The sequence below is a fragment of the Mytilus galloprovincialis genome, chromosome 1 (genome assembly GCF_965363235.1).
Source record: "Mytilus galloprovincialis chromosome 1, xbMytGall1.hap1.1, whole genome shotgun sequence".
Classification (NCBI taxonomy): Eukaryota; Metazoa; Mollusca; class Bivalvia; order Mytilida; family Mytilidae; genus Mytilus; species Mytilus galloprovincialis.
Window position 1 is genome coordinate 12,493,011 of NC_134838.1, and position 12,298 is coordinate 12,505,308.

A 12,298-nucleotide genomic window follows, 5' to 3' on the forward strand; every position below is an offset into this window, starting at 1 on the left:
TCATTTATAAGAACATCTTTGCACATAAGGATCCATAAGCAATTTGTTACAGAGAAAATATTGCAGATACAGATCAAGCTGTACAATCTAAACATATTTCTTTCCGTTTGAAGCATTCGTTTCCCCGCAAAAATCGGCAAATTCGTTTCTTAAGTATTATATAAATATTTAACACAAAATATTTAAAGGTCGTTATTGTCTTTAAATTATAAAATTTTCATGCTGGTACATAGCTTGATTGTAAAGTTCGGAAATCTCAGGTAATTTCGTCGATCAATGAAAAGATCAGAGAAAAACGTCAACAGAGATGTCGTCCTCCCTGTCTGAGGATGAATTTCATCGAATGCAGGTGCCTACTACTGATTTTTAGCCCCAATGCCACTGAATTATTTACAAATAAAGATAAATGACACTTAAGATGAATGCAGCGAAATGAAAAGTTTCTGAATTATCCAATAAAAAATAGGTTGGGGACACACAATTTGCACAAAAAGTCAAAATTATAAATGAATTCTAACTTCCAACTGGTACTTTTTCCCGGGAAAATTGACGCTTTATAGAAAAAATCTCTTAGTCACTATGTCCCCAGAAAGACTCTTGCAAATGATTCATAAAATGAAAATAGAAAAACTCATCTTTTATGGGACTAGAGAGACTGTACACCTTATCGTATTTGTCCACCATTACTGGATATCACACAGGTTCCTGTAAAATTTTGACGTCATAAAACAAAATATCTGATGCCACAATGGAAAAGTGATTGTTGTATGCGTCAAATGCGATAAGCAGTGTATTAAAGTTCTTTCAAATTCATGCATTTTACCTTTCCAATCAATCAATGTATTTACACTTTATGTATTTGACCTATGTATTTAGCTGAATTTTGTCTCCAAATGGCACTTAGATCTGTCTCCAATTAACCTTTTGACGTCAGCCACATTTTTGAATCATGACGTCAAATTTTACATCAAAATTTTAAAAATTTGATGTAAAATTTGACTGGAAATTGTGTGATGGCAGACTCATTTGCATACAAGTGTATTGTAAACACATCTATTTGAAAGTTATTATGTCAGATTCTTTAGATTCTTTATTTCTTATAATACCAAGTTAATGGTTCAAAGAAAGATATTTTTACATATAATAACATAATAATAACATACAGATTCTGCCCATGACAAGTTTGGTAGAAATAGTCACTTGTTCAATGCCTTAATTCATATTTCATAGCTATCACTGACCTCAAGTAAATCAGTACAACCCATTCATTAATAAGAAAAGAATATTAAGTTGATGTTATTACTAATGTAAAAATTGGACTCTTTTTTTGTTGATAATGTTATAACTATTGATTACTTAATCTTCCATTCGAAATGAATTTCACTCAATGGAACATAAAACATTCCTAAAAAAAATGTAAATCATTTTTGTAACTGGTTAAGTTAAAAACATATGATCTTGAATAAAATAATATTATTGAGATACTCATCCATTCTCATTATTCACAAGAACAAGAATTTCTCAAAAAAGTCTGAATTTACAGTACCTTTTCTACATTTTACTATATAGCTACCTGGCCTAAAAAATGAAAGATATTTAGAGTATTGAAACATTGGATTGTTGTCCAAATACTTACTGTCGAAAAATAACTTAGAAATGGAAGACATTTTTAAAGGTATTACACACACTATTTTTTTTCAGTTGCAGTTAATTGATTTAAGAACAACAAATTATGAATTGGATGGAAAGTGCAAGAAACTTGAAAGAGGTATGAATACATGTATATTCAGAACCAAGATATTGAAGAAAGTTTAATAACCAACTTCAAATATCCCAAAACTTGCCAGTATTAGTAAAAGAAGCTTGTGCATTTGAACATTTGTTGTGTACCTGTATAAAAACCTGCTGTAAATATCTGATTTAAAATATTTTCAACTAAACAGATGGCAATGATTTATTTAAAAAAATGTTTCTTTATAATTTGGGTTAGTATATGAAAATTATGTACTGGTTACTTTGATACAGTGTTTTTTTGTGATAATTTGATATTTGTGATATTTCTGTGAAATTTGCATTACAAAAATTGAACTTGAAATTTGTCAGAAAGCATTAATTTTTAGATTCCTATTAAATAAGAACAGTACTGAAAAATAAAATATATAAACAACAAAAAAACAGGTTACTACTATGCTGATTTTTGTGTAAAATTTTATAGGTATCATGACCAGTTCTTGTCACTTTTGAATTTGTCATTAATTGATAGAGTCTACACTAATCAGGAAATTAATCATATACAATTCGAGCAGGCACTTTACCATTCTGACCATTAAATTGGAAAATTATAAAAATTTAAAATTGACTTCAAGTGATTTATTGTTTTCTTTATTAGAAACTATTGCTTTGAATGAGAAAAATGAAAATATAGACAGACAACTACAGAATGCAAACAAGGTAAATATATAGTATTGTAGTTTGATTGTATATCACAAGTATCTGTATAAAATGGTTACTCTGGAGATCAAAGAAAACTGACCTCATGAGAGAGTTAACCTTGGAAATAAGATTCTTATGCATACATGTAGGTACAATTACAGCTAAAAAAAATTAGGGCTACTGGTAAAGAACTTTTTTTTGCTTAATATGTATTATTTTCAATGACAGCATCTTGACCTGAACTAAATATAAAATGAGAGAAGGGTGAACATGGTGAATGAGAGAATATCTTGAAATCTGATAAAATATCTAGTGTTACTCCATATATCGTTGGAAATAAGTGAGATAAATCTCCATACTGATATTTTCATGTAGTAAGTACACACAGTAACCTAAGCTATAGTATAAATAGATGATTTATAATGAGGTTATCATTTTCTAATGTTATAAAGCTGAAAGGTTGCTAAACATTTACAAAATTTATTAAAAGTTCTAAAAAGTGAATTTTACTGCAAAATAGTCCACCATAATGTAATTAGATTAAATACTACATGTTTATTGAGAATTACTTTTCCCATACATTTGCCATATGAATATGAAACCAAAATTTGAATATATTTACCTGATATAAGTACTTAGGAAATATGTTTTTATTGTCACTACATGCTGAGACTACTATAACACAGAGATTGGTCACTTCCTGTACTGACCAGTCAAATCGTAATTATTTTTGTGTCATCGATAACATCCGAGTCACGTGATCTGATGAGATTGACAAGATGGACAAAATGCGCCATCTTTGACTGCTGAAGAAAATTAATTAATTAGCGAATGTGACTTTTTGAAGAGGTTTATATTTAGGTAAGTGTGAATATAACATTTGAAATAATCATTATTTGTTTGTTTATAATCACTTTAAATAGAAAAGAGTGCAGTTATAGACTTGAATTTACTGACTAAATTGGAAGGTAACCTCGAATTTTTACCAGTCTATGGGACTTGGTCAATGAGAAAAACGACCATAACTTATATTTCAGATGAACAATCTGTTTCCCGGATATTTTACTACAAGCCTTAGTAATAATCCGTTGTAGCTATGTAAATTTTGTTATTTTATGAAATAACAGTTTTTCTGTATCGTGACTATGTCGATGCATAATTGAGAATCACACGTGACAAGTTCGAGTGACAAGTTGCAAAATAACATGAGGTCTGATATCGAATGATAGATTCATTTATATTGGTAGTTTAAGGTATTCAGACTTATATTTGGTTCTGTTGATAAAATAAAAGCAGTCTTTATTTGTTAGAAAAATAATTTTATGCCATGAATGTTTGAAGCCATGTCTGCATAGAGATTTATAGAGAGTCTGTTCTTAATGATCTTTAATACTATAAACATGATATATCCTTAAGTACATGTACATACACTTGGTATGCTTTTGAAGTAAGACGTCAAAGAAAAAAAATATAATAGCCTTTCAAGACGTCATAATTATTTGGACTACTTTATCAGTATAATTTTTTTGATAAATACTGACATGATTGTTTAATTACTATGTGCCTTAATCTCAGATTACTGTCGTAGAATAATGAATTGCATATGGAATAAAATTGAAAGGTTATTTTTTTTATTCTAATATTATATTCTTTGTTGTAGGATTAGGAATACCTCCCTTAAAGAAATCGAGCATTGGAAGAAGGTTTAAGTACAGATATAGGAAAAGGGAACAGAATAATTATTGTTTTTGAATTTCATTGTCATGCTTGTCTCAGTATATGGAGAATTTAGAAATAAATATTTAAGTATTCTAATATATATTTTTATTATTAAATGCATTTAAACGAAGACAGGATTACAGAAATTCTCAAACATGCTTAGTTTGGATGACACTTCAATGAAAAAACACACAAGTAACCACACATCTTGATATATTAAAGGAATAGTCATTTGCAGCAGTACCAAAAAAGCAAGGAGATTATGATATATTTTTAAAAATGATCTTGAATGACAGAATCAGACAACTATTGAAGTTAAATAAAGTTCATTGATGTGAATGTAAGCATTTGGAATTCGCTGTAATAACCTTCAACAATGAGAAAACTTAAACTTTGCTTCAAAAGTCCCCGACATGAAAACTAAAAACAATTCAGTAGAGAAAACGATAAGTCTACATTAACAAAGCACTTTGCAAAAAAAATCAAATATGACAGACATGAACCAATAGCAACCACTGAAATACAAGATCCTGACTTGATACAGGCACATAAAAAAAGTAGCATGGGACATTTGTGTCTCACCTTGACAGAGTCAAAAAGCGAGACATATGTATGTTGTTTTTGGCGGCGTCAACAATGTATTAGTTTGTGATTAGGTCTAGTTTATGGTGAACCACAAGTGTTTGGTCATCATGCCAGAAACGGGCACATTATTTTTGCCGTGGTTCAAGCAGTTGTCAACTCTTTTCATCTAAGTAGCTTGATTGTTTGGGTTACAAATAATGTACGAAGTGTACTGCACAGCGTTATAACTAAAACCTATGACACAAGCAATTGACAATATTCAAGTTTTTAAACCACTGGATATTACAAATTTAATTGAGTTTTGAGATACTTGGTACAGCTTCAATCACTAGGAGACATAAAATAGTGTACGTCATAAAGATTCTGTAAAAACGCAATGAACCCAATATTCGAGAAATATTTGCCGCTGGCGTTCTCATGTAGCTTAGAAATTGAAAATTTGACAAAATTTCACCACCACACTTTTCGTTGATCAATTGAAAAAGGATCTTTATTTTCAATTTCAAATTGTTTCTTTGGTTCGAGACAATAAATTCGTTTTAAATGTTGTCATTAAACACAAGATTTGGAAACAACAATATACTATCCCTACCATGTTTATATAGCTCACTATGTGGAATGGGTTTTGGTCACTTTTAAAGGCCATATGATTTCCTAGAACTAATAACTGTGTCATTTGGTCTCTAGGTTGAGTCTCCTCATTTGAATTTCTACCACATCTTCTTATTTTTACAGTTGGCACTTTATTTTTTTATTGACCTGTCTTTTGACATACACAATACATATATATGAAGGGGGGTATAACCTTTATCAGGACTCCGGGATTGGGCGTTTTTAAGATCAAGGTTTCGGGATTGACCCTTTCGAGATCCGGGAATTCTTTTAACGAATTTCGGGATGTCGGGAACTCAGGATATCGTGTTTTTAAGCCCAGGATTTCAGGATAAGCACCTAATTATCAGATTGAAATTTAAAAAAAAGAATTAGAGAGGGGAAGCTGATGAACGTCGTACCATTGTAACTTTATGGTGTTTGAGAAATAAAGAATTTTGAAACCAAAAAAAAAATGGTTTGAAAAATAAAATTAGCGTTGGATAATCTGAATGAGGGTCGGGTCCGGGGTTTTTTTTTCCCTATAATTTCTATGCCATTTTTCTCTTCTTTCAATTTTTACACTTATTATTTTCTCTTTTCTTCTCTTTATTTGACGATCATTTTTTCTACATTCTCTACATTTTTTACCTTGTAAAACCCCTTCCACTCCCTCCCGAATCAAACCACAAGGATTACGGCAAATATGCATCTTGGATACTCAGCTGTGAAAATACCTTACAAGTATATACAGAATAATAGTTTATTGCAATTAACGAGACTCAGTCGTGTATTCTAGGCACCCAGCTGTGAAACAAATTCATCTCCCATACTATTGACACTACCTGTCTTTACAGGTAAAATATTTGTATATTAGATACAATTAACGGACCTGTAGCAAAACAATGTACCTAACTTTAAGATGGATAAGATTAATCTCATTTGCATTTTCGCTGCATAATAACAATTTATTAACGAACTATAAACTGATAAAAAAATATATATATATAAATATGAATAGTAATAACAAAGATATTAATAAATTATTTTCCTTTCCCTCTAATTTATTATTTTTTATAATTTATTTTTAATTATATCCGATACTGATATAGACAATTAGTAGTCTCGGTGATTAGGTGGTGATATATATGTCGTCTGCTACTGTAAAATACGAAACTACGTTATATTAACGTAGCTGAAAAAGTGGAGACTCACATTACACGATAAATCGGTAGTGACCAATCTCTGTGTTATAGTAGTCTCAGCTACTTGAGACTATTTGTCACTCTGTAAAGGAAATATGTTTTTATTGTCATTACATGAGACTATTTGTCACTCTGTAAATATGCAGGAAAATGCATTAATTTTTGTATAGGCAGATACCTTTTTAGAAATATAAAGATATATTGTTATTTTGCAGGCAATTCAGAAGAGCAAAAAGGCTAAGGTAAATCAAACAGATTAGATAACTTTGTATACAACACATATATTTTAAAAAGTATTAGTTTTAAGTTTTGATTTTATTGCAGTAAAGGTTTGCTTGTTGACTTTATTTAAAGCCTTTTGATATAATATGTGGTATTACTATCAATTAGACAACTATCCATAAACCAAAGGACAAAATGTGAACAATACCAAGTCACTGTAGAGCCTTCAACAATGAGCAACACCCATACCATATACATTTAGTAAGCTATGACATATTCTTCTGTGACAAAATGTGATACAATTCTAAAGAGAAAATCAAAGGCTGAATAATCCATATGTGATTATTTTTTTTTACTGCAAGGCGTGTGTTCATTTTTAATCTAACAAAAAAACAATTCAAGAATGTCTGATACAGATACCACAAATAACTAAATATAGATGAGCTCTAATCTAGGTAAATCTAAGTAAGGTAAGGCACCTTCATCTGAAGCAACAAGCTTAGTCTGTTTCATCAGAATATTATTAATTCCACTACATTTTTTATTACTTTTGTTATGTTACACATACTTGTTTAACACAAACTTGTTACAGGAAAATTGGTTAAAAAATTATATGTTTCTACCAATGTTATCTTCGACAGGAAGTAGAAGTACTATTACAAGAGAGTGATAACTTACAGAGAAAGTTACTGAGTCAGGAAGATGACTTTAGATTACAGAATCAAACTTTGATGCAAGAACTCACTGCGGTAAGATTCATCTGTAAAAAATAATATGAGGAACCTTGAAAGTGAATGATTATTTACAAATGATTTAGAAACAAATAGATAAGACAATGAGCTATTTGTATGTATTCACTGCTCTCACTGTTCAAAATGCTTTATAGGGGGACTCACAGCTGACATTTTACTTAAATAGAATAAACACACTTTATGAAAAAATTGTTGCCATCGACTTCATCTTTTGTTAATTTACCCTTTCACTTTTATCCAGGGTGTGTATATAATATTTCATTATATATTTTTAGTTGGTGGCAACAAATGAAGTTCTAGAAAAAGAATTGAAAGAAGTACAGAGTGCTAGAGATACAGTTGTGAATTCTCAAAATACAGACAACACAGAGCTGGAGGATGAAATCAGAAGATTACAGGCACAAAATACTGTCCTACAGAAAAACTTAACAGGTCTGTAAACAAAATACTGTCCTACAGAAAAATTAATTTAACAGGTTTGTAAAAAAAATACTGTCCTACAGAAAAACTTAGTAGGTCTGTAAACAAAATACTGTCCTACAGAAAAATTTAACAGGTCTGTAAACAAAATACTGTCTTACAGAAAAACCTTACAGGTCTGTAAACAAAATACTGTCCTACAGAAAAACCTTACAGGTCTGTAAACAAAATACTGTCCTACAGAAAAATTTAACAGGTCTGTAAACAAAATACTGTCCTACAAAAAAATTTAACAGGTCTGTAAACAAAATACTGTCCTACAGAAAAACCTTACAGGTCTGTAAACAAAATACTGTCCTACAGAAAAATTTAACAGGTCTGTAAACAAAATACTGTACTACAGAAAAATCTTACAGGTCTGTAAACAAAATACTGTTCTACAGAAAAGTTTAACAGGTCTGTAAACAAAATACTGTCTTACAGAAAAATTTAACAGGTCTGTAAACAAAAATACTGTCATACAGAAAAATTTAACAGGTCTGTAAACAAAATACTGTCCTACAGAAAAAATTAACAGGTCTGTAAACAAAATACTGTCCTACAGAAAAACCTTACAGGTCTGTAAACAAAATACTGTCCTACAGAAAAATTTAACAGGTCTGTAAACAAAATACTGTCCTACAGAAAAAATTAACAGGTCTGTAAACAAAATACTGTCCTACAGAAAAATTTAACAGGTCTGTAAACAAATACTGTCCTACAGAAAAAATTAACAGGTCTGTAAACAAAATACTGTCCTACAGAAAAAATTAACAGGTCTGTAAACAAAATACTGTCCTACAGAAAAAAATAACAGGTCTGTAAACAAAATACTGTCCTACAGAAAAAATTAACAGGTCTGTAAACAAAATACTGTCCTACAGAAAAATTTAACAGGTCTGTAAACAAATACTGTCCTACAGAAAAAATTAACAGGTCTGTAAACAAAATACTGTCCTACAGAAAAACCTTGCAGGTCTGTAAACAAAATACTGTCCTACAGAAAAAATTAACTGGTCTGTAAACAAAATACTGTCCTACAGAAAAAATTAACAGGTCTGTAAACAAAATACTGTCCTACAGAAAAAATTAACAGGTCTGTAAACAAATACTGTCCTACAGAAAAAATTAACAGGTCTGTAAACAAATACTGTCCTACAGAAAAACCTTAGAGGTCTGTAAACAAAATAATGTCCTACAGAAAAATTTAACAGGTCTGTAAACAAAATACTGTCCTACAGAAAAATTTAACAGGTCTGTAAACAAAATACTGTCTTACAGAAAAACCTTACAGGTCTGTAAACAAAATACTGTCCTACAGAAAAACCTTACAGGTCTGTAAACAAAATACTGTCCTACAGAAAAAATTAACAGGTCTGTAAACAAAATACTGTCCTACAGAAAAAATTAACAGGTCTGTAAACAAATACTGTCCTACAGAAAAACCTTAGAGGTCTGTAAACAAAATACTGTCCTACAGAAAAATTTAACAGGTCTGTAAACAAAATACTGTACTACAGAAAAACCTTACAGGTCTGTAAACAAAATACTGTTCTACAGAAAAATTTAACAGGTCTGTAAACAAAATACTGTCTTACAGAAAAATTTAACAGGTCTGTAAACAAAATACTGTACTACAGAAAAACCTTACAGGTCTGTAAACAAAATACTGTTCTACAGAAAAATTTAACAGGTCTGTAAACAAAATACTGTCTTACAGAAAAATTTAACAGGTCTGTAAACAAAATACTGTCATACAGAAAAATTTAACAGGTCTGTAAACAAAATACTGTCCTACAGAAAAAAATAACAGGTCTGTAAACAAAATACTGTCCTACAGAAAAACCTTACAGGTCTGTAAACAAAATACTGTCCTACAGAAAAATTTAACAGGTCTGTAAACAAAATACTGTCATACAGAAAAAATTAACAGGTCTGTAAACAAAATACTGTCCTACAGAAAAAATTAACAGGTCTGTAAACAAAATACTGTCCTACAGAAAAACCTTACAGGTCTGTAAACAAAATACTGTCCTATAGAAAAATTTAACAGGTCTGTAAACAAAATACTGTCTTACAGAAAAATTTAACAGGTCTGTAAACAAAATACTGTCCTACAGAAAAATTTAACAGGTCTGTAAACAAATACTGTCCTACAGAAAAACCTTAGAGGTCTGTAAACAAAATAATGTCCTATAGAAAAATTTAACAGGTCTGTAAACAAAATACTGTACTACAGAAAAACCTTACAGGTCTGTAAACAAAATACTGTCCTACAGAAAAATTTAACAGGTCTGTAAACAAAATACTGTCCTACAGAAAAACCTTACAGGTCTGTAAACAAAATACTGTCCTACAGAAAAAATTAACAGGTCTGTAAACAAAATACTGTCCTACAGAAAAATTTAACAGGTCTGTAAACAAAATACTGTCCTACAGAAAAAATTAACAGGTCTGTAAACAAAATACTGTACTACAGAAAAATTTAACAGGTCTGTAAACAAAATACTGTCCTACAGAAAAAATTAACAGGTCTGTAAACAAAATACTGTACTACAGAAAAACCTTACAGGTCTGTAAACAAAATACTGTCTTACAGAAAAATTTAACAGGTCTGTAAACAAAATACTGTCTTACAGAAAAATTTAACAGGTCTGTAAACAAAATACTGTCATACAGAAAAATTTAACAGGTCTGTAAACAAAATACTGTTCTACAGAAAAATTTAACAGGTCTGTAAACAAAATACTGTCTTACAGAAAAATTTAACAGGTCTGTAAACAAAATACTGTCATACAGAAAAATTTAACAGGTCTGTAAACAAAATACTGTCCTACAGAAAAAATTAACAGGTCTGTAAACAAAATACTGTACTATAGAAAAACCTTAGAGGTCTGTAAACAAAATACTGTACTACAGAAAAATTTAACAGGTCTGTAAACAAAATACTGTCCTACAGAAAAAATAAACAGGTCTGTAAACAAAATACTGTACTACAGAAAAATTTAACAGGTCTGTAAACAAAATACTGTCCTACAGAATTTTTACACCCCTGTCGTATTGGAGAGGGTCATTAGGTTTTACCCTTGTCCATCAGTACATTCTAAAGTTGGTTTTCATTCTCTAACATCAGTTTGATTCAACCAAATGTTATGAAACCTTTACTCATTGCTTATTACCACAAAATACATATCAATTTTGAATTTTGGTGTTGTCACTTTTACCATTCTAGAGTTGTTCCCCTTTACAAATGGAAAAATTACAGTTTCCATTCTCAAACTAAAGTTTGCCTTTACCAAACGTTATTAAATCTCAGATCAAGTACAAATTTGGGTAGCATCAATTTTACCGTTCTTTAGTTATTTCCTGTTGTAACTTTATACGATATGCAAGTGGGGACGTCATCTGTGTCCCATGAACACATTCCCAATTAATTTGTAAACAAAATCCTGTCATCATTATTTTACTAAATGTTGACTTGTAACTATAATTAATATATAATTGTGATACAAAGTGTAATTTTTACAATATATATTTTAGCTTGCCAGGATAAATTTGAAAAGTTACATGATCAACTGAACAAAACAGAGTCTTCTACTACTGGTGCTAATGAGACTATTGAAAGTGGTCAGTTAGAGGAAGAGAATGGTACAGGTAATAAGTTAAGAAAAAACTTTTGAATTCTATGCAAAAGTAGCTTCTTAATTTGATCAATTTTTTCATGCATTGTTTGCCCTTTTTTAATTTGGCCTTGGAAGGATTATTCAACATACCTGCCAACTTTCACAATTTAGGCGTGTACTTCACGATTTTGACCCTTTGACACAATTGCACGATCGCGATCGTGAAAAACCTCTATAAAACACGATTTTGTGAAAATCTACACGAAAATATGATTGTTCCTGATTTTGAACTGTGTCCAAGGGAAGCTTCAGAAGACAATCGTGTTCAGCCAATCAAATTCTGTGTTTCTCATGATCAAATTTATGAGCAAATCAAAAATGTTTTATCTCAAGATTATTCTAACATGCTAGATTTTGAACTTGTTTTTCTCTGTGTGTTAGTCAGTAAAATCGTGAACATGACAGGTGATTTTTAATATGCAAGAAGGTTCTTTCACAGAATAAGAATAAAAGCATGGCTGATTGACAAATTCAATGATGCAGTACTACCATAAAGATATTTAATAGTAGTTTATTCACCAATTTATTGACATTGCACTTGCTGTATATACATATGTTATTTATATATTCAATTAAATTACCAAATCATTTAAAGTACAATGTACTATTCTTTATTTTTTCAGAAGGACCAAACAAACAGGTTTGGAAC

General features: G+C 30.4%; 1 protein-coding gene across 2 annotated transcripts in view; it reads left to right on the top strand.

Moving 5' to 3' along the window:
* The first annotated feature begins 283 nt into the window (after nt 1–283).
* The window catches only part of LOC143065485 (GRIP1-associated protein 1-like), a 51,108-nt gene continuing 39,093 nt past the window's right edge, over nt 284–12,298 (top strand). For both annotated transcript variants that reach the window (XM_076239072.1, XM_076239079.1), the window contains exons 1-7: nt 284–349; nt 1,702–1,768; nt 2,390–2,451; nt 6,749–6,775; nt 7,397–7,504; nt 7,783–7,939; nt 11,507–11,620. In XM_076239072.1, the coding sequence (XP_076095187.1) occupies nt 308–349; nt 1,702–1,768; nt 2,390–2,451; nt 6,749–6,775; nt 7,397–7,504; nt 7,783–7,939; nt 11,507–11,620 (577 nt within the window). In that variant the 5' untranslated portion in view covers nt 284–307. The remainder of the gene's footprint in view (nt 350–1,701; nt 1,769–2,389; nt 2,452–6,748; nt 6,776–7,396; nt 7,505–7,782; nt 7,940–11,506; nt 11,621–12,298) is intronic.